The sequence below is a fragment of the Bombus vancouverensis genome, chromosome 8 (genome assembly GCF_051014615.1).
Source record: "Bombus vancouverensis nearcticus chromosome 8, iyBomVanc1_principal, whole genome shotgun sequence".
Lineage (NCBI taxonomy): Eukaryota > Metazoa > Arthropoda > Insecta > Hymenoptera > Apidae > Bombus > Bombus vancouverensis.
The window spans coordinates 12,577,418-12,601,319 of record NC_134918.1 but is presented as its reverse complement, the minus strand read 5'-3'; the positions used below and the strand labels follow the sequence as shown (position 1 = coordinate 12,601,319).

Here is a 23,902-nt window from a genome sequence, read left to right as displayed (position 1 = left end):
AATTATTCTAATCCTTTTATAAAATACATTTTTCTTTTCGGCATTAAATTCTAATTTTTGTTTGTACATAGAAAGCATCGAGTTTAAATGTATAGATGAGATGTAGATTCGAAGTTAAATTTGCATGACATATATCTTCGTAAGATCGTTTCTGTATCGAAACATTCGTTTTATTTAATGCATTCAGAAATTCGAGCGGATGAAATTGAACTTCATGTTGTAGATAATCTTCAAAAATTGAATTAAAATGTATTCGATGAACCACGTGGAATAAACTGAAGAAAGTTGCAAATTATTAAATTTTTATTGACAAAAGACTACTATCTAATATGAACTTCCCTTGACAACTAAAGGACAGAACTGACGTGACGGTTCGTATTAAACGGGCAAATAGAAAAAAGCAGCAAATAGTACCGCCTCGAATTCTGAGCAAGGCTTCGTCCGTTAAATGGATAAAAACAATTCGATTAGGTTACGTGGTGGATGCAGCTACGTTCGACACAATGGACATAATGACCTTAATGGAGTTTGCTATACGATTTTGCAAGTATAAGCGCCCACTAGCTCGATTGGAGTATCGAAATTTAAAGGCCAAGAGAACGATTGAAGAAAATTACAAATTCCTTTTAAACATTCAGTACGCAAGACTACGTAAAAGGAAATTAAATACTGTTTAGTATTTAATATTTCTTTTAGAAAATTTCAATCCCTACATTTTAATTCGAATACTAATGGCATATTTATGTTACATCGATGAAGTATTGATTACAGATATACATAATAAATAATGTTTTTTTTCTTATAGATAATAAATTATACATTTAAAAATACACATATACTTATATATGTGTACGAATTTATGTAACAATATGTAAAAATAAATTGGTCTCGAAAGTATTTATTTATCCTCTATTTTACACTTCTTTATCTTTTATAATTTAGAAGGCAAGAGATTCGTAAGTTGCATTTTACGCTGTATTATCCAAGTTGTAATAAAATATAATTTGTTATTTTAATAGTATTCTCAACTAAAACTTTCGATATAATAAGTATCTGAACAACACACGAAAATCAAAATGCATATAAATTGTTTCACTGCAATTAAGTACCCATTGAGTGCACAGTAAAAAAAGTAGCATACGTGTTAGATAAAAATGGGTTTGTAGAGTAAGTACTAACTTGCTTTATCGACGATTAAATAAAAACTTGGCGACTCGTCCTGCTGACGTCGAAGTCCTCTATACTCAGCAGCATACTTGCGGACTTAAGTGCATCATTATCAACAAGATCGGCCATGTATAGGCTGTTTGCATTGTGATTACCCATTGCGCTCGATGCGGCACTGCTGTACGCGCTCGAGGTGTTTTGCACAGATGCAACGTCGGTGGTCCTTTGAACGAGCCATTTGTTTGTCATGCTCGACGTATCTGCTTCCGAGGACACGTCGAATCTGATGTCACTGAAATCAATGAAAGCGTACTTATAAAGTTTGCTTGAAAAATCAATAATCACACTGTTCAATCAGACACTGAAAAGCCATTCTATCGTATACATTGAGTTTCTCCCCGTCTTCAATTTACTAATTTAATCAACTCTTATATTAATATATACCGATTAAATAAAACACATGTAATTGTTTGATATTTGTCTTAATACATATTTTTCAAATATACGCACATTTGCAGCATTATTATATATTTTATCATATGAATATAACGATATATAAGTGTATTTTATAAAACTTTATCATTTTCAGTTTCTGTCTGCACAAAATAACGCGTTTAATTTCCTTTTTAATTTTCCAGGCTATCCTCGATTATATTTTCCACAAAAGACAAAACGTGGTCGGTTGACAAATTCCAACGCGTACCGCATTACATTCTCTGCTATATCATATGCTGTAATATTTTTCCAGAGTTTAGAGCATGACATCTAGAGAATTTCAAATTTCAAAGATAACTTACATACCAAGAATAATCAACAGTCCGTTTATAATATCCCGTATATGTTTAAAACTATTAAGTACAGACCCAAAATTTTGCTTCCATTCTCGTTAAAATTAAGTGCATAGCGAAACAGAGTACTGGAATGTTTCACTTGATTACTTTACTTGAAACGAATTAAAAATAATGTTACAAATTCACAATATAAAGTTCTACATCGCCCAGTCGCAATGAAAGAATCAACCTCTTCAACTGAAAATTCTTCAACGTAAACAAGAAAACTTATTTTCATTTCAGACGCAACTGCTCCCTCGCTTAGCTAATATTAAAATTAAATTTAATCAATAAAACGTAAAAGATGAAGTAAGATTCAAGGAAAGGAACATCTTCATACTCACTCCAAATAGTTATTTTCCGCAGGTTGTTCGTGATTCTTCCTGGAGGTTGCGTTTTTACGGGAAGTAGCTTGAGAGAGGACCAGCTCGATCGTATCGGACGAGCTCTGCAGCATCTTCAGAGCGTCTTCATACCGCAAATGCAATAAATTCTGCCCGTTTATCGCTACGATGCGATCGCCTGCGGTCAATAAATTTCTCCGAATTAATGCAGCTCCGGTAAAGAATGGCGCTTCAAGCTTACCTTTGTTCACGTTTCCGGCCATATCGGCCGATCCTCCTACCGACACCGCTTGGACATAGACGCCACCATCGTTACCCTCTGTCACTTGCAACCCTATGCTGCCACCGTGGCCCCTTTCCAACTTAATCGTCTGCAGGATTCGTTCCTCGGCAAACGACAACTCTTCAAGACGCGCTGCTAAGGAAACGGACATCGACTCGTCCTCCGGCACACGGAACGTCTCGTCATCTGTACGGATGTCAGCGTCTGTTGGAAATAGAAATCATACAAAATTTAAATTTACAAATCATATAATCCTTGCATGATGATGAAATGCATAATGTTCGTAGAGATATTTTTATATTGAAATTAATATGTTTGCAGAATTCCTTAACTTCTTAAGATATAGGATTAAGAAGATAAAATATCTTATGTTGTATATGTTATCTGATTTAGTGAATTACATAACGCGATTGATTTCAAGAAATGCAATTAAATATAGGAATAATATATAGCACGATGATGATACAATATGTATCAATAACATAGCGTTGTATTAAAAATTTGTTAATTGTTGTATACGTTTAAATATAGGTTCGAGTGATAATTGTTAACACTTGAAAAATCTAGTCGAAGTAGAAATGTTACTAACTGAGCACGTATGCTTCCGGTAAAGGAGATTCCGTTGATCGTGCGGACAATGACTGAATCGAAGACTCCGTGTCTGATTTTAATGATAGCGACTCCATGTCGTCGGTAAGGGCGGTGTCTTTCTGCACGAGGCTGCTATAGATCGCTCGTGTTCCCATTTTTACCCCTAGACGACGTGGCAAACTCGGCGTCCGATAACCTCCCGATTGTCTGGATGTTCCATAATTCGGTAAACTTGAAGTCTTCATCTAAAACAGATATAAAGGCATTTCGATTCCGATATTGATTAATTTTCATAAAAAAAAGCTAAGTTACATTGAAAATGCACGAAGTAAAATATATTGAATTTTTTTATCATTCTTGGAAGTAAATACTAGTCAATTACAAACACTCCCATTAAAGGTATTATATATACCAATATTAAAGCATCTTCTACTGATTATATGAAACATAATAATTGTCACAGATCATAAGATAAACGATTAATAGTCAGAATTTTATATTTATGCAAGACGATGATCTAAAACAAGTAGCAAAAATTATCAAAAACAATTTGTTAGAGTTAAAGAAAAAATTAATTAATATATGTTGACTCTTGATAAATATTTGGTTTAAAAAGGACGTTAAAAAATTTTTCGGTCAATTAAATAGTCCACAAATTTATCAAAAGTGAATATGATTCGTGAAATTATCTGTAATAGAATATGCATGGAATTAAATAGCAATAGATAGAAAATCTAATAAAACAAATACCAAATTAACCAGAACAATAATTGAGAAACGTAGAGGACAACGTAGATGAGAATAGTATTGAAATTTTTCGTAGCAAATCGAAGATTTTTATTATAGTGTCAAATTTATTATAGTCGAAGCTTTAGAACGATATAATAGTTCATAAAAATGTTATTTATTTGCTAATAATTTCCTAGATTTTCTTCATTTTTACAAGTTCGTTATTACTTATAAGAGGGTTTCATTTGTCACTTATTGCGTATATTTTCAATATTTTATTATATATATATGAAAGCCTTTATTAATTTTTTAATTTTCACAGCACTGGCCGATTTAAAAAAGTATGTACTTTAATACTTCAATCTCTTAGCTTCAAAGATATAAGACTATTACAAAGAAATAATAAATTCAGGAAGTTGCACTTTTATTCCGATAAATGTCATCCAATGAAATTCATGAATGTTATAAACGTAATATTCATAAGAAAATTTCTAATGAAAAATTCATCAACAGAAATTAAGTTCTAGGAACTAGCATTTGCAATATCAGTGTTTTACACTCGATATATCCTTTGTCAAAAGAGGGAAGATTATACGAGGAAACATAAAAGTCAACCTTTTCCATATTACAACAAAAATAATAGAAAGTCGATCTACCTTGTGTAACGATTTCTTCACATCCGACACGTCCCATACCTCATCCGGAACAGGAAACTCGTTCTTCCTTGAGACTCCAACTTTGTTGATCGCAGCATACAATACTTCAGGATTATCCGGTTTCTCTAATTGATCTACGTCGTTCGATGACATGATCTTAGGAAGCGAATAGCCACATTCAGTTTCAGTTTCCAGTTCTATTCGCGGACGATTGTAGATCTTCCCGTCGTTTTTCATTTCCTTTACGTCTAGCGAGAACGGCTCGTTGGGACTCGTCAGGCTTCTTTCTGACTCGTCTTCCGTATCACGGGACTCTCCTTCTGGTTCCAACCGCACGTTTACTTGCGCGTAAAGCGCATCTTCTTCAGACGAGTAGAAGCCGGGTTCGCGAAGAGTATCTTTCGTCTTTGGCACCGCGATATCTTTCTGTGGATTCTCATTCTCTTTGTTCTGGTATTCCTCCAGCTGCATCGAATAATTCGACCTCAGCTGCGCATTCTTCACGGTGTTCGCTATGGCTATTTTCGTTTTACTATCGTGAGACTTTGACTTTGATGGCGAGGCCTTTGCTTCGATCGTCGTAGGAACACCGAATTCTGAAAAATATTTCATACTCTATGTTACACTGATCATTTTGAAGCAGACATTCAAATGAAAATAGTTCTTTCTTTTTTAATTGGAGCAGCTTTTGTTAAATAACAAACATATCTGTATCAACTGTATCAAGTGTAAGTTATTCGCAATTCGTGATACTTACAAGAAGTAGAATTTTGTTTAAAAGACGTTGTTGTAAAATCGACGTAAAATTGAAGTGTTAGAAGCCAGACATACATTTTATACACGAGTTATTGTTTGTTTCCTTTTATTTAAATATTTTAACGCAACTTTTTCATTCAATTTTAATGCATGCTTGTAAGCTAGCAAAATTGTCACAAAAGAGGTTTAATTAACAACTAAGAATGTATTTACTCTTCTTTAGAACAATATAATCCACCGATTAGTATTTCAATTATTAAATAAACTTATCATATTTAATTATGAATTAAATCCGACTTTTTTAGCTCGTTAATTTCATAAGAAGACGAGTGTTAAGAAAAACCTTTATAATTACTCTATTCTATAATACATAAAAAAGCAGAAACATAACATATATGAGGAAGTTAAGACGTACCTTTCGCAAGTCCCTGTAGCGACGTAAATTCCGAGCGTAGCCTTAAGAAGAACTGATGGTGCAAAGAGGTGAGCTTGAAAGCGAAGTAACTTCTGTAAAACAAAAATACTTTGAAACTCGAGGCCTACGCGAGAGCCGTACATTAAATCTTCTTTTAAATTCCATTCAAGTACGGAAACTTGGAGAAACTTCGTTCGTGTCTATCGCTTGGCTTTTCAACGGATACATTCCACACAACATCTTTATTCGAATAAACTTTTCCCCAATAATCTAATTGAATTTACCCAAAAACTTCAATAATCTCCTTTCTTTAATCACGTTCATTCGTAACGAAAAACGCTTTGATATGTAACACTCTAATACGACCCACGTTCTCCCATTTTTCACTTAAGCAAAATGAATCGTCATTCAACGCCGACCTGTCATTCCTACTTAACCGAGCAAATAATTAATTAAACGAACGCTTACTTTCGATGGTCCATTCTGAGTTTGAACTTGCATCGTTTCCCATTCACCTTGCTATAGACCACCAGACAGCTTTTACTGTAGCTCAACGTCTGAATATCCTTCCATTGAAACTGCGCCAGCTTGATCCTTTCTCTTGGCTCTCCTCTTTCGAACAACTTCAATCCCTGAGCATGGATGGCTAACCAAACGTTGCTCTCAGTCTTCTTCTTTCCACCTTTGCTGCTCTTCCCATCGTGATTCAGTTTATTATTATTATTATTATTATTATTATTATTTACGTTATTGATGTTGTTGTTGTTGTTGCAAGCTTCTACGCGATACTTGGACTTGTAAGCTCCATAAATGTCGTTCGAAGTGGCGCTCTTGGTCAATCCAGCAGGTTTTCGTTCGTCATATGGGATCTTTGGAATATTCTCGCAAGATCCCAATCGAGAAATTTCAATTCGACCACGAAGATATTCCTGTCTGCCATCTTGGCTATAAATATTCTCGCTGGAATCGAGCAATTCCTCGGACGTGTCGTGGTTATCGGTCGACTTTCTCTTCCTTTGCTGTGCCATTACCTTCTCCAGTTCCTTAGAGTCCACGGTGGCAATGTAATAGTGAGAACCATAATCTGGAAGGGTTTGTGCGTGAGTTATGAACATCTCCTCAGCTTTGTTCGAGTCCAAGCCACGTCTGTCGCGATGTGCCTGGTGAAGACGGGCACGGAGAGCTTCCGCTCCTTCGTTGATGATTTGAGATTGGTGCTGATCTATATTCAGAATCAGTGACTCCGGAACATAGTGTTCCAGCAGGAAGTAATCACCGCAACCGTGTTCCTAGATAGAGAAAGTAGCGCGTTATCGAGCTGAACTGATTCGAAGATGGTGGGACGGAAATGGGGATACTAATGAAGAATCTTTTATGCGCTTGATCGACATTTTAACAAGGTGAAGATATTGAAGATCTTCTTTCACTTATTTTTTTTTTATTTTTCTTTTTTTTTATGAATGAATAATATGTGGAAATATTGTGTTAATATTGTATTAATAAATAATCATTATGAGAATTGTAATTTGCATCGATCACATTTTATATCAAACTTGTACGAATACAAACACACCCGGAAATTTCTTCGTAATGGTTTCGTTTATATCTGCAGATATGAATTACCGATAACTCATATTCATCATATCCATTTTCACTGTATTACTTTCCTCGTGTCGACAATCAATATCGCATGGTCGTTTCGTAATTGATATTACATTCCAGCGATATTCTTAGAAACAATGAATCGCAAGTTTACTCACGTTCGCGTTATAATTCCCAAATTCAGCCTGAAGAGCCAATCCAGTGAGATTAATTAACTCGGGATACGGGCACACCAGCTGTTGCTCCAATATACATCGTCGTATTTGCAAATATAATAGATGCTTCGATATCCAACTCCTAAACAGGTAATTCGTAATTGATTAATCTCCTACACGCAAAAATATGTGCATACTCCACTGTCATTCAGAAACTGTTATCGATAGATTGAAATACTTTTGGAAAATACAGAATTATATTACATATAAAATAAAGCATTGTATTTAATAGATGTAAAGAGTTATAATTAAAAAGATATCAATTATTTCTTTTTCGTTGTAGAAAAATTCTATTAAATTGTTCTTTAGATGTTTTGAATTTTGAAATTAATTGCTAGTAATGGTATAGACACGAAGAAGCTCAGATATACCTTATACCACGCAGGGAGGGTAGAAAGAACCTGAGCCTCAGGTACAGCATAAAACTAGTCGGAAGACCCAAAAGACCTTTGCTTTTGCCGCTGCTTAACCATCCAGGTGGTGCGACTTTGTTCAATTTAGTATCGGGTGGTAAAATCGCAAAATCACCGGCTAATAGCACCGCCAGGCCAAGGGTGAAGTTTTCGTCTAGGCTTTCGGCTTGCATGATGGCCTACAATCATTTATAACCAATGTATTATGTTAACGATGTAATTATACGAGATCAAAGATACAGTTCGATTAGATTACCATCGGATGCGAATCGTTAAATGAAATACAGAATGCCGTAGCTTAACATATTCCAATATGGTTAGAAGCAATAGAATTGTTCAGAATATTTCGAGATATGTAACATTCGAATAAATTATTCATAATAGGGAAGAATTGCAAATTTTTAGTAAATTCTATTTCAGGAAGATAATTAAACTTTAGAGCTATTTTATGGAACTATTCAACCTAGAAATATAATTTACAGTCATTGTAGGTAATGTGATCTGTATGACATATTGGCCGTTTTAAAATGTGGATATAAAATTAAATTATTTACTAAAAGTAGTAATTGACAAGAAAAGTAATGTTTTAATATCATACTAACTTTTTATTTGAGGCACGATTGCCTTCAATAAATCGGATAACTTACTAATTTCCATACACTTTTCCAGGAATATTACGAATATTTCCATAATATGCGGTATCATAAATAAATATAAATATTCCGACAATTTTTTCCAATTAAAATTGAATGCACGAAAAAATAGATACATTTTAGAAGCGGTTTTTTCACACATACACGTATACACATGAGAATTTGATATTGGAACATGTGAAATGTGTCAACTGAAATTCGAAATTTGTTTCATGTTCAAACCACTCACGAACAGGCGAATGAATTTATTCTGTATTTTTTTCGTTAAATATAGAAAACTTGTAAAAATTGTATAAAAGTTTGTAACAAAAAACTAAAATCATAACAACCTTCTAACTTAATTATACAAATTATGTTTCTAATAAAAAAATAGTATATAGTAAAAGGTGTAATAAAGACTATAATTCATATGTTAATTTTGTAATAAGATATCTCCATAATATATTACGTACATTGTACATACGCGGACTAACATATTTGTTTCAATCTACAGACACGTTAATCGCTAGTATAGTAGTATAGTATCGCATAACTCATGGTTTGTGGATTTGTCACATAGTATAACGATATCTCTCTTCTCTCTCACACGCACACTATCTCTTGATAGAATGCCAGAGTTTCTCATGAGTTCACACCGGAATTTGTGGTCTCATGAATAACCACCCACGACTGGGGTCTTCGTAGTGTGACATTCGACATTTGCTAGACGATTCACAAAACGGTAGCATGACTCAAATTCTATTTAAGTTTTATGTATACGTGGTTCACATGTTATCACAAAACTACATTTACTTCATAGCTTATCTTTTGTATCTAAAAATTTGAAGCTTCGTTTATAGTCATAACTTGTCAATTATTACCGTATTGGATTTTGAATGAAAATATAGTCGAAAAGCAACATAAAAAAGTATCCATTAAAACGGAGTAGAAATACCATATGAATAAATTTGCAAGTGAAAATCACAGAAAATATCTTACTCCATTTGAGATGTTTAAAACTATAAATAAAAAAAAGTATCGCTTCTTTCAATCTTTCCATTACTCTCATTCCTAACAATTTAATAATAGAAAATTAAAATTCGTCGGTAACAAAGCAAAGATCTCGGTTATATTAGAAAGCTTCTTATATATTGGAATTTATCTACAGAATTATTATGTAATTATCGATTGAAGTATGAGAATATTTTGTTGTTACTTCGCTATATGAAAATCTATACGTTTCTATAAATGACATTATACGTATCATTCAAACATAATTGTCTAGCAAATTGAATCCCTTATCATCGAGGGACACTCTCCATGGAAAACTCTCGCCAGTTCATACTTTTGATTGAACTTCAACACTTTTCATCACTTTTCATCATCGAAATACCATCTACGCTACGATTGGATTTACAAATTTTATTGAATCCTTAAACAAGATTCTTGAAGTTAAAATCAATTCTAAGTACTTGAAATAGGACTCTTTTTGTTCATTTTGTGTAGATAAATTCATAAATGTAAAATTAACCAGTTATTCGTTCTTACCTGGAACAGATCTCCAGCCGTAACTTTTTGAGGATCACAAGTAACTTCCACTCGTTGTCCAGTTAGCATTATCACGACAATACGTCCGGAATTGCTAGCCTATAAACAAATTAAATGTTACATTAGATGTAGGAAATAAATTTAATACATAAGTATGATATAATACTATAAAATAAATATAAAAAAATGTAATGTAATACAAAATATTACAAATAAAATAATGTCTATAGTTGTGTGAATAAATGAAAGAATTCAAATATATAAAAATGAGTTACATATATATATTTTATATCAAAAAATTGAAAAATTTCATTACCCATGTTCCTGATGATCGATAAAAATATTCATTATATATCTAAATGATTCATTAAGTTGCAACATATAACATAATACATAATTTAAACGTATCATCTAAAGGTAGATTAGTTATTAACCGTATCTTATTTATGAATTGAAGAACAGGTACGTATGTTATGTTAGCCATAGATAATTGTAACTAATTGTAGTTGATTATATAATTATTTATGAATTCAAAGATAATTAATTTTATATATTTATATTACTGTTTACCATATCTAACAGACTTGTGATAGAACCTAAACAACGAGCCCTTCAAGGTCCGATATGGTCTAGTGGCTAGGATACCTGGTTTTCACCCAGGAGGCTCGGGTTCGATTCCCGGTATCGGAAAATTTTTGTTTTTCCTCTTTAACTACTTAATACGTGCGATTTGTACGTTTCTCAATATTTTATTAATAAGAATAATTTCATCTTTTCGTAATGAAAAAAAAAGATTAGTAAGTATGTAATACAGAATGATTTTCTCGCTAATTGACGTCAAGAAAGTGTCACTGAAACCATAACATTGTATTAGCATACATACATATGTAATTTATGGTCAGAAGGCGATATCGGCTAGAGACTATATAGGGTAGAGACAGTTATTTATATATTTATATGTGAAATAAAAATGAGAGTAAGCGTCTGTGATGGGAGTAGGGACACTGACATCAGTATAATCCTAGACACTAGACATCAAGGCACTAAAGACAATTTTATAAGAAAAATTTCATCCATCTGATAGATCTGCACACTTGCTATTTCTATTACAATGGGATATGTACGGTAGACTTTGACTTAGGCACCGTGTACAGTATAAATTTGCAGCAGGCCTCAATGAGTTTACCTGGCTGGATATTTACGGCGGGAGCAATCAAATTTACGCACCGGGATCTATTAACAAACGTGATTCGATCGGCAATTTTCGCCATCTATCACGTTGCTTCCGTACCTTTAATTACCCGTGAATTCAACACATGTTTGTGACTTGTACCACATTAAATTATCATTAAAATATCCCTAATCGAGTATTGGCAGAGGCTCTACTTGACTATAAGGATTGTAAATTTTGTCTTTTCTGATCGATGATCTACGAGGAAAGATTGTACCATTGCATAAAGAGGCAGTTTATCCGGTACACATATATGGTGGATATTTGTACATTTTCCGACGTTATAAAATAGAATATCGAAAAATAATATTTTATGATCTGCTTTTTGTTTACTTTTAAATACAAATATTATGTGATGCTGTTAAACTTCAGGCGATTTGGTATTTTAAGGAAGAAGCTATCGAATCCGGTATGGTCTAGTGGCTAGGATACCTGGCTTTCACCCAGGAGGCTCGGGTTCGATTCCCGGTACCGGAAATTTATTTTTGTTATTTTTTTACTTTAAATATTTATCAATTTTTTGTATGAATTTATATATTTAGAATTATCATAGAAATTAAATTAATTTAATTAACAGAAATTAAATCTAAATTTTGATAATTAGAATATTTTATAATTTATTTCTTTATTTCCTACTTTCAAATGCGAAAATTTTATAAGGAAATCTTTCTTTTACTGTTATATCTATTTAACTATTTATACTGAATTATCTATTCCTGTTTCTTGCGACAGAAATTACGTACTTTAATCTTTACTGTTGATCGTTGGTTTAGAGAATTTCTAGCTCTAATTTCGATATTAGGGGTTTGCATTGTTAATAAAATACAATAGAGAAAAAAAATATTGTTATTACCTTTACTTGGCCAACACATAGCGTCTTTGGTGGCTGATTGGCACGCACTACGAATTCAGGACCAATGCATTGGGCTTTGTTGAAGGATCTCGTTGGACCACCTACTGTTCTGTATAGACGGGATGGTGCTCTTTGTACAGCTTTACCGCGCCGAGCTCTCGGTCCATTCTTTACCAGATTCCTGAAACCAGTATTAGAAAAACATGTATTGTAAATATATGCTGCGTAACAAAATAAGTTTCAAAGAAATTCGTACTATACATTCAAAATGTCCAAAGTGCACATACATAATGAAATAGACCAATCTATAAGATTAGAAAAAAAAAGAAATTGCAATTGCACTACTGTACATTACTTCATCTCTCTTGTCGAAGTGGGTCCCACTTCAAGGAAAACTCTTTTCTAAAATTTAGTTTTCTTAGTCCTCGAAGCCATTAAGTATTATTTAGTACTACATCAATTTGAAGGGCCTCTCAGCCTGATAGCTTTCTAGAAACATGCCTTGCACAGATGATGCAATGGGGTACAGACAGGCCACTTTTAATATAATTATAATTGTACGTAACGTGACAGAGATCTGCCCAGTGCACTTATGATTAATCGTCTCTCGTGGCTTTTGGACGATTCCACACCGACATGCGTGTCAAGAGATTAAAACTCTAAAAAACTGAACAATCCCGTCTTCACCTCGATTCACCCGCGACACCGTTCCGGAAAATCCGCAATCAATGAGCACTCTTGGTTCATTGCCTTTTTACGGTAAGATCGTTTCTGTTTCCGCCTGAAGAACGTCACAGCACCCTTTGAGCTTTGCTTTGAGCCTCGACAGTCTTATAACTCTTCGAGGGTGGCCTGTTCCGAGGTCGCGACCCAGATCGCATGAAAGCATATATTAACACGGACTCGCGATTCCGGGACAAACTTAATAATGCGACTGGAAGGGGATATTCGAACGACTGTTCGACTGCCGCGTTCCAATTTAACGTCCTGTCTTAGCGCGAAGATTGATGAAATTCCGACGCGTTAACGCTGGCCGGTTATAAATTTTAGACCTAGCCAGCTCGATTCGCGATTACCTCGCACCTCTCACTCTCTCTCTCTCTCTCTCTCTCTCTCTCTCTATCTATCTATCTCTATCTCTATCTCTCGTTTTTCTACGAGAACGCTTTTCAGCACAACGTAGTTTGCCGAGTTGCGAACGAAATTGAGGAGCACACGGTGTGGAGGTTGATATGAAGGCTTGGAGGGATGTTGAGGGTTGTTCTGTTTGGAATTGTTATGGACAGGACGGGAAGAAGTTTTGTTCGGCAGTTGGAGGTTCGCTAGGGTATTCCGAATACGCCTTTTGCGGTATTTAATCGCTGATGCTTTTGTGGGGAAGAGTAAACATAGGGTAGGAATAGAATGGTTCGATCGAATAAGAGATGACGCTTTATGTAAGGTGTACTTTAGAAGAAAGCTTGAATACGGAAATTAGTTTTTTTAAGAATGTAACTTTAGAACATCGAGTTACAAAGCAAACAGTCATTTGTTAGAAGATATTATATATAGATAATTAATATAAGGTTTATTTACATACGAACTATGTAATACGTATATAATAAAATATAATTTGAGTTATAACTTTTTTCGCGTATTGTTACAAATACTAATCGTAGTATATCTATTAAATGTTAAATATCTATTAAACTTCCCAATGTTTATCCTTTTACCTATTCAATACACTTATTCAATCTTGTGTATCTGATTTACCATCGAAAAATATTAATTCTTCTATAAAGTGTGTTTAAGCCATTTTCGTTTGTTCATCTCTCTCAGTGGTAGTTACTCGATGAGGCAAAACCTTCATAACTCGAAGGTTTTAGCTCTTCCCTTGAGACTCGAGACATCGATGTTTAATTGTAGCATAATTCCCATAATCACCATAGTAAGTAACAGCGATAACGAAGGAACTTACCTAGGCGGTTTCGCTGGTGGTTCCGACTTGCTGCTCTCTACGTCGGAGAATGGCGCCTTCTTCAATGTGGTGATTATTCGAGGAGGCTTCGGTGGCCCCTGAACACTTCTGACTCTCATGGAAGACACTGGATTTTGTTGTTGCACTGTCTGTTCCTCCTCCCCCCTGCCGGCCAGACATCTGTGATCACTCGTTTTCACGCCCTGCTCTGGCATTCGCTCGAAATCACTGTCTTGCTGATCCCTGCTAGGAAGCTGAGGATTTGAGTGTTGCCTTTGCAACGTCGGATTCACGCGTCCTGTAGATCTTCCATAAACCTCCTCTAGTCCCCGTTCTGTCGACGACGTGGGTATGTCTGGTTGAGAATATCCGGCCGCAGATGGTCGCCTACGTAACAAATTACATCCAAATTTGGATTTTTCTATATTTTTCAATTTCATTATATTTCCTATTTTCTTTTAAATTACACGCATCATTTAACCTAAATAGTCAAGTTACACTTTTCTCTTGCACGAAACCAATTGGCCTTTTTTCAAACAAGAATGACCTCAGCATAAAAAAACACATTCTCGTTATCTTCTTTCCCTGTTATAATATACAATATATTTTATCACATTTAATGTATTTTATATACATTATAATATATAATATAAAGAACACGTCATGCATGTGGCAATAGTATTTATAACGGCGAAAGGCATATCTTATTAGCAAAATTTTTGTTCGGATAATACAACGTTCAGAGAAATGCTCCACTGCGTTCATAAAAAGTTTCTATAATATTAAGCGTTCAAATACTTTTGCGAGCAACTGTATCTTCCTCCTCGACCGTTATCTCCTCTAAAAGCAACAGTAACGAGAGTGTGCTTTTCAGGACAAGGTAGTAAATCACCAGGATCATTATAAAAAACAGCCATAAAAGTGAGAGAAGAAGAAAGAAAAGAAATACTACCTTGCTATCGTTGTAGCTGTGTACACATCCTCGTTACGATGTCCGACAGGTGGCTTCACGGACAGTCCGTTTACTCTGACGTCTTGCGAGCTCAGGAAAGGTTTAACAGGCAACGCGTAAATAGGGTCGCTATAAACGTTTCCTCCGGGGTTGCTTTCACTGACGATGGTCGACGCTAAGTTACCACTGCTCCTGGTATGCTGTAGCCTCGTATAAATTGGCTGTGAATACGTTCTCGAGTGATGATGGCGGCGTTGATGCTGAATCGCTGGACCAACGCTACGTCCACTCGTTTGAACGTTCAACTGCGACTGAAACTGTGTTCTCTGATCTTCCGCTTCCTGGCGTCGGTTCGGTTGTAATTGCTGGCCACACAGGCTCGTTAAATTCGGATGCGAATGCGAATTTCGCGATTGAAGCTTGAAAAGGGCGCCCTTTGCAGGATGATGATGATGATAGTGGTGAACTTTTGGTATATGAACCTGTTGAGGTACTTCTTGAATCTGAAGATGTTGATGAGCTTGATATCGAGTTGGAGAACGTTGTTGGCTTGGACAAGAAGGATTATACTGATTGGTAGAACGATATTGACGATCTTGTTGTTGATGAAGATTTTTGGCTTGACTATGCATGGATTGAAGAGGATCCGATTGCTGAGATGGTGGTTGATGATGGTGATGTTGGTGAGGGTAGTTGGTCTGACGACGATTGTGTTCTGTAAGGTCTGAAGGGTTTCGAAGGGGAGGGACAGGGTTTAGGTGTTGATATGTGATGCGTTTACGAGCTGTGTATTGAGGCGACTTGACCACCTCACGGTACATATCCATTACGATATGAGTGAAAGGCTTCGACTGTAAACGAGTGCGGCAGTATTCGGAGATCACCTGAAAAAGATGAAAGAATAAATATAGTTAGGATAATCAGTGTCAGTTCTATACAAAGAAAGACTAGTCGGATTAGATTGAGCCACTAATGAATTGCCAAATATTATTATTTTCTTCGTAAGATTTTGAGTTTTAAAGGACGACAAGTGTTTTTCTGTGTCAAGTCTAGGATGGTAGTAAATTGTAGGATTGATAATTGTCTCTAAGGTATAACAAAAACAAATATAAAGAGAAATATCAGAGACCTTAGAAAGCAAGTCTGATGTTTCTAATGTTAAGTCAAATATATTGTGCCTTTTTTGTCAAACTCAATCATACTACATAAGTAATGTTCAATTCTCAATAAACAAGTGACTTTATTTATAATATATAGCTAATGATTTTATTTATTGCAAAAATATGGCACATGCATATATACAATAAAAGAAGATGGCATAAAATATAGTGCCACATCATTATTTATCAAACGTCCAGCTGGACAAATTATAAAGTACAAATTAAATAAATAAGAAGAAGGAAAGAACACAGGATGACACATGCACAATACTGTAATCTTTGTCTCTATCTTTCAATTTATAGAAAACAGAATAGAAAGTCAGACAAAAATGAGAAAAAATCTAATCGGACTTGAGGAAGACTTTCTTGGACAGGTTCTCAGGAAAATTAAAATAAATCTACCTTCTTCCAAAATATTCTAAATCATCTTAGATCTCTAAACTGTGCGTGCCATCAGAATCATGGAATACATGGAACGAAGTTTATTGATCAAGGCTCGCCACTATCATTCGCTATCACAAGGTGAAACTCAGGTAAATGGAACTAGTTAGAAATTCACAACTGGGACAAAACTATTGGGTCAGATGCTCTAATAGGTTTCGGAGTTGTCGCAAAACGATACTATTAGGTACATCTCTCAGTCTCACGGTCTTAATGAAATTGCACACGCGTGTTTACCGTGTTGCACGAGTATCCTGATTATGATACGATTTCGAAATTGCCGCCACTCTGCCAGACAATCTACTAGTTTTAGGGGAACAATGGCCCCAAGAAATTCCGTAGACTCGGTGAGCCATGATATCAACGAGGAAGCGGTTCGCAAGTCCAACCTATTATCGCTTCATTGTACTCCTATTCTGCGACGACAAAAGCCAACTCTTGGATACGTGGCTGTCTATGGAAGACAATGACCCGGAAAGACGGTGTCGAAAAGGGCTTCTTTGTATTTTTTCGTGCGTTTATCCGCAGTTCTTGACCGATCGAAAGCGGTTTTCAGTTTAGGTTTTCTTAGTACTATTTTAAATTGTATGGTACAAAGAGAAAATATTCAACCGTTTAACAGTATAACGAGATGACAAATATTTCAGAATAAACGATTCAGAAAATAATTGTCTCACTGCTTTCGAGATTTTCTGCGTCAGATATAGAAAATGCATATTTTCAATCTCTTATAGGAAATAAATATTAATAATTGTAATTTTAAAAATATTCATTTTAAAATGTTGCTTGTTGTCATTAGATTTAACTACAATCAAACATACTACAAACACTTATTATATAAGTTATAGTACCACACCAGAATAATGTACTTATAATTCTCAGTATAAATTGATCGTAAAATTCTACCAAATAAAATAAGAAAAAAAGAAATGTTGCTCGTACAATACTGTATAATTTGACGGCTTAGCCGAATTTTTCTCGAGTTACGCTTTTAAAGAATTAATAACAATTATATGCGATATTAAAAACCGCTTCTAATTCATTGTAATGCCTGTTGCGACTGTAAATAGTCAATTAAGAAGATTTAAGCGTTATTATTGCTTGTCGATATCAAAACCTTCGTCAAGATCCCTATAGAAACTATAAAAACAGAAAATATTGCGTCTTATTTAGTTCTCACATGAAAAGTCCAAGTATCAAACAAAAAAAAATGTCCTTAACATCAGATTAGTTCACCTCATTGTCAATTCCAGTTAATCTATGAACGAGATATATTTTCCAAATCCAAAAACGTAATAACATATGCGACTTTGAATTTTGCAATAATCTATTACGGTGGCTCAGTTTTCCAAGTTACAAATGTGCTAGATTGTTTCCATCACATACATTTTTTCTCCTGGATAGCAAAGATCAATCTTTCTTGGTAATTTGAACCGCGAGGTCGATCGAGTCCTCCGAGCGGATGATTCATCGCCAGCCGAGGAATCCTCGTTGAAATTGGTGGCGGCGGGTTAAGTTCGCGCCCCTATGTGCCACAGGATTTCATCAATTTCGCGGTCTATTCAGGTGCAAACAATGAATTACGGTCAGCTGAACGAATGGCTTTATTAAAAGTGGCCAGCTTCCACGGAAACGGCAGCGTTAATCTATTGTCCATTCAAGACGATTTATTTTTACCCTTTTAACGACAGACTAAGGGGTTGGCACGACCGTTTTCGCCGTTTTTGAATTACCGATTCAAAGTACTTGAAGAAATTTATAGCGAGTGTTTTATACAAGACGAGGACGCTGTAAAACTAATGAAAAATACTTTAACTTTTCATTGTTTGATATACATAGTATTGAGTTATAGTCAATTTTATATTCGAGTAGTAGTTGATGATACATTGAGATTAAACGGTTGAACGAATGACTGATGAATTAAAAATAAAAATCAAGATTAATGGTGAACTGTTTCCGTACACTGCTACAGGAACAGGATAGAGTTTTTGAGAAACATTTAAGAAAATTGTATGGTACGAGAATCTAAGGTTGGCACTCAGACTGTATTCATTTGCAGATGATGACTAAAAAGAAAACATCCCACTCACCTCACTAAAGAAATAAAATAGTCAAACTCGAAAATGGTATCCCGCTGGGGGTAGCTATCCACATGTTATTTGACACTTAAGTTAGAAAAATTTACCAAATGTCCAGCTGGACAAATTGTAAAGTACAAATTAGATAATAAAAAAAAATTTGCACATGAGTCTTTTACACCAATCTCATAGTATTCAACGTTTGAAAAAGGGAATCATATTTTTTTAAATTTATTTGTTGTAAGGAGATACCGTCAGTAATTGAAAATTCGAAGAAACATTTTCATAAATTATTTTTGTAATTGTCGTTCCTTTATACATTTAAATTTATAAAATTGATCACCTTGGTGTTTTTAAGCTATGCATACGACCTTTGAATTGGCGCACTCAAGAATATTTTTACGCTTATAGATGAGAATTATAGGATACGGGCTAAGCCCAACACGGGCTATGTCACACACGGGCTATGCCCGATACAGACTATGCCCCACACGGGCTATGCCCGATGCGGGCTATGCCCCACATGGGCTATGCCCCACATGGGCTATGCCCGTTCATCTAATACGAGTTATGCCCATAGTTGTAGGTTAAAGGGTTAAGTATGTTATCTCTTATATCCAAATAGCTGGCTTCTTCCGGTATATGAATTGCATTATAAAATAAAAATAAAAGTGCAAATAATCAAAAACATTTTATTTCATGGATGAAACACGAGGCAACCTAGTAGCTTAGATAGCAATCTATGGATATCTTCCAAATTGGGAAATAGTTATACATATTTTTCAAAACGTACATTTAATACTTGGAGAAGATTAGAAACATGCTTTTATCTACCTAAGCAATCTTTCAATGCATAAATTAAATTATAAAAAATATCATGAAGAAAGGCAAACCTACGTGAAGAAACTATAACAACAGCTTCCTTCTAAAAATCTGCGATTTCCAAAATCGATCATTCTTATAAATTCATTTTATATTAATAACGAAACTAGTTAATAGTATTATTTTGGAAACGCTCTATCTAGTCGAAGTTGTATTTGAACACGCACGTTTCACGCGCGCAAAACCAAATGGTCGAATTTAATTATTTTCGTCTGCCTCTACTATTCTTCGAAACGAAAGGTCATAGATTACTGAAATTGCCCACACCATCATAGAATGGCTAGGTGTTAGGTATTAAGCTGGTAGAGTCGGCTCGACCCACTCGCCTCCTCCACTATGTTCGCGCGACATATAATTGAATTAAAGCTGCCCTCGAATGTCCGCCTTCGCAAGCGCTCAAGTGCTCTTTGCGATTGCAGAGAGTTCGCCATATACCGATCGACGGATCGCCCTGGCCTTCACGGCTCCGATATTAATGAAATTTGTATCGGCAATGCGCGATGATAGCAGTCAGACGCGATCGACCTAATTGCATAATCTGTAACCCTTTGCGATGACGCCATTCGATCGAGTAGCTTCTCGCATAGTTAGATACGATTAAAACGAAATTAACGAGGACAGAGGTAAAAACGAAGCAAGAGATGTACAAATTGTTGCAGGTGATTAAGCAGGATCCTGTGCTGGAGAAAATTGAAAACGATTTAGGTATATGTACCAGCGAAATTGTGAGAATAAAACTTTCTATTATTTTTATTATGAAAGCTATTCCGTTGGCTTGGAATAGCTTTCACGACACATGTTCTTTAGATATCATGGTTTGTTTCAAGTATCGTTATCAAGCGTAGAATCACTGTAGACTTATGTCAGAGTGTTTGTTTTTTTCAGAAGACCTAAGGTATTAATAGCAATCAATAAGTAATTAAATGAACGATTAAGGAGCAAAATTGATCTACTTTATCAATTTGATGTTTACCACTTCATGACAGATTTATAGAATCAATTTAGATAAAATTAAATTAATTTCGTAACACGTCCAAATTCAACGTTCGATAAGCTGGATATCGTTGTAATATCAATCTGTGAGATGTTCATGTTTTATTTTAATAACGTTTGATTGTTAAGTACATGTTACTATGATTTCTAAATATCTATTAATTTATTATCGATTTTCAAATATCTCTGACACATTGTGCTATTATATAAATAATAACTATCGTTGATTTTTGACTAAATAAAATTAATGGAATTAATAAAAAAAAAAAATAGGTTCACAAACAGAATGCAATAATAAAAATTATGAATCATTTACGTAGAAGGAATAATACATTTGTTGGTAAACACGATAATTGTCCTGTTCTCATTGATACACGTTACCCTATATATGTAGTGTCAACAAATAAATGGTTTGCTCACATAATTATAACTTCGTATTTGATTATAATTATTGTATTGTTCCACGGCAAAATATTTACTTCAATTAATATTGAACTATACTATAATGATATTACACAAATACTATTCAAAGTCATTTTAGTTACATATCTCGATAATGTATCTATTTTTAGAAGTAATATGAGGTGGGTAGAATTTAACTGGTTTTCAAATATTTGACATCGATAAACGAAATAATATATACAGAACGTAATATACAGAAATGTTTATTTCCAATTAAAGGTGGATGAACCTTATATGATAACAAATATTTGTTAATATGATATTTTCAATGTAAGTCAATATTTTTGTGTAAATCGCCGAAAATAAAGTCTCTGTTGCAAAGAAATAACATTAAAGATCGCGATAAAATTACAATGTATCTTTCACTTGGAATTTCTCATTTTCTAAAAGAACAAAAAATTAGACTTTTCGTGTTTGAATATTTTATTTGTATGACCCGAATTATAGTTTCCAAAATGGATTAAAATAAGATATAGGACACAGCACAAGAGATTAAAAACAAAGAAAGTTCTCGCTCTTTAAAAAAAGATTTATCATCTCGCTCGTTATACCACTGATTCATTTATCAAAACTCAAGGACGCTGGAAACTTTCCGCCTCGTGTTTCGCGAAACTACCCCGTTGCATCGCTGATAAGCTTCGCCCAGCGTATACCGCAGAATCCTTCTTCTTTGCATAAAATTATGCAAACGGTACAAATCGCCCTACGTGTGTTTCACGATTCGTCCAAACGGACAACAAGAACCTCGAGTCGAAGTTTCGGCTGGATAGGATAACCGGTGAATTTCAATAACACCAGACCCCCCTGCGTTTTATAGCTACGAGATTGCATTGTTATTCTCGCCGCCAGCCATTTTCCTCTTGTTTGTAACGCGCGTATGCATGCATCCGATTCAACTCCGATGCAGCTGCTTCTTCAACCACGTTCGCGATTCACAACGTCTCGCCCGTTGCTCTTGGCCATGACACGAAAATTAATTTTCGACCTTACAAAAACGGCGAATAAATCGCATTCGTAATTATGATGTGTCCCCTGAATCACGTTGCACGACAAAACCTGGTATAATGGATCGTGTATTCACAGTGAGACGTGACTCAGTGACAGAGTTAAGCGATCTTGCGTGTACAGTGGCTGAGTAAAATAATTCGTACACTATTGCATCTATTATTGTATTTATATGGTAACTAGTTAGATCCAAGTAGAATAAGTTTCGTATCATTTAGCAGACGCTCCAACTTAAACATGTAGAGTAAAATAATGCTATATAAAGCCATATTAAAACCTGTTTGGAGCTATGGGATTCAACTATGGGGAACAGCGAGTAATTCCAACATAGAAATTCTCCAACGATTTCAATCAAAAACTCTAAGATCCTTGATATATGCACCTTGGTACGTTACCAACGAAACAATACATCACGACCTTAAGATAGCCACAGTTAAAGAAGAAATATCCAAGTTCAGAAACAGATATAATATAAGAGTTAACAACCACCAAAACCCATTAGTTACCCAGTTACTTGACACGACGGATCAGATACGCAGACTAAAAAGACAATACCCTTTAGATTGAAGCATTAGATTCAACTAGAATCAAACATACTATAAACTCTTATAATCCAAGTTACAGTACTACGCCAAAATAATTTACTTATAATTCTCAATGAGAATTGACTGTAAAAATAAAATACCAAATAAAAAAAAAAAAAAATTAGCAGTAAATACTATTAAATAGGTGTCTTTTTTCTAGCTTATTATTATTTTTTTCAACCCCATATCAGAAAAATAAATGATATTGAAAAGAAAGGATTATTAATAGGAACTATACACTTTTACACAACTATACAAATTTCATAATTGTATTTAGAAAAAGTTATCAGATACGTAGAAAGTAAAAAAGAAACGTTCCTTTTCATTCCTCTGGCTACGTTACATCAGCTTTCATATGAAGGCAAACTCACTTTTCATATGAAAGGATTTAAGAAGCGAGGATGCAAACAGTCGATCTTCACAAAAGATCTCGAGTACAGGAAAGAAAAGAGGAAAGCAAAAAACAATTTCAGCTAGATTTACAGACTTACGTCTAGCAGATTCATCAAGGAAGCTCGTCTTCGTGGATCGGGTTCCGTCATGGCGGCTAAAACGGACTGAAGTGCCGACGAGGGTGAAACGGAAACCGTTCCTGTCAGTGCAGCGACTCTCGGGGTCGTGTCCAATAATGCCCTTCCCAGCGAGTACATCCACATCTGAAAGCACCGGAATTCCATGTGAAGCTTACCTCGTAATGCTGTTCAAGAGATAAAAGGAGAAAACTGAATATTATACAGTTTTGCAGGTTACACCAAGCTAAGCTAGATAAAGTCTGACAAATAAATAGTTTTGAAAATGTACGTGACTAATATGAGAAAATAATTTCAACTTTCAAACGGAGAATATGTAAACGTGGAAGCATATAACGACTTTAATGACCATAGTCATTTACAAATTCATCTAACATTTCTTGTACTTAAATAATTAAAAGTATAGATAAAGAAAGTGGAGTTTTGGTCAATTTAATCCTTTAACAGGAACTCTGTTCTCTTTGGTTAAAGTATCTCATCTACCGTTTCGTAACTGAAAAAAAGCAGAAGTTTTATGATCCTCTTTATTCCACGCCTCTTTATTTATTTCACACAATCTAAAATATTTGGACACTATTTTGCAACAGTCTGTA

General features: G+C 34.8%; 1 protein-coding gene and 2 non-coding genes across 3 annotated transcripts in view; 2 read left to right on the top strand and 1 right to left on the bottom strand.

Annotated features, from left to right (window-relative positions):
* Nucleotides 1–23,902, bottom strand: part of LOC117155847 (uncharacterized) — a 149,215-nt gene that overhangs the window by 718 nt on the left and 124,595 nt on the right. The window contains exons 5-18 of the mRNA XM_076620675.1: nt 23,271–23,435; nt 15,175–16,058; nt 14,223–14,609; nt 12,266–12,446; nt 10,182–10,280; nt 7,960–8,180; nt 7,532–7,670; nt 6,240–7,060; nt 5,772–5,863; nt 4,601–5,196; nt 3,214–3,460; nt 2,583–2,828; nt 2,342–2,519; nt 1,180–1,459 (exon numbers count right to left, since the gene is read on the bottom strand). Coding sequence (XP_076476790.1) covers nt 1,195–1,459; nt 2,342–2,519; nt 2,583–2,828; nt 3,214–3,460; nt 4,601–5,196; nt 5,772–5,863; nt 6,240–7,060; nt 7,532–7,670; nt 7,960–8,180; nt 10,182–10,280; nt 12,266–12,446; nt 14,223–14,609; nt 15,175–16,058; nt 23,271–23,435 — 4,521 coding nt within the window. The 3' untranslated portion in view covers nt 1,180–1,194. The remainder of the gene's footprint in view (nt 1–1,179; nt 1,460–2,341; nt 2,520–2,582; nt 2,829–3,213; nt 3,461–4,600; nt 5,197–5,771; nt 5,864–6,239; nt 7,061–7,531; nt 7,671–7,959; nt 8,181–10,181; nt 10,281–12,265; nt 12,447–14,222; nt 14,610–15,174; nt 16,059–23,270; nt 23,436–23,902) is intronic.
* TRNAE-UUC (transfer RNA glutamic acid (anticodon UUC)) lies at nt 10,800–10,871 on the top strand. Its single transcript has one exon. It is a non-coding gene; the product is annotated as a tRNA-Glu (tRNA).
* TRNAE-UUC (transfer RNA glutamic acid (anticodon UUC)) lies at nt 11,818–11,889 on the top strand. The gene has a single exon. It is a non-coding gene; the product is annotated as a tRNA-Glu (tRNA).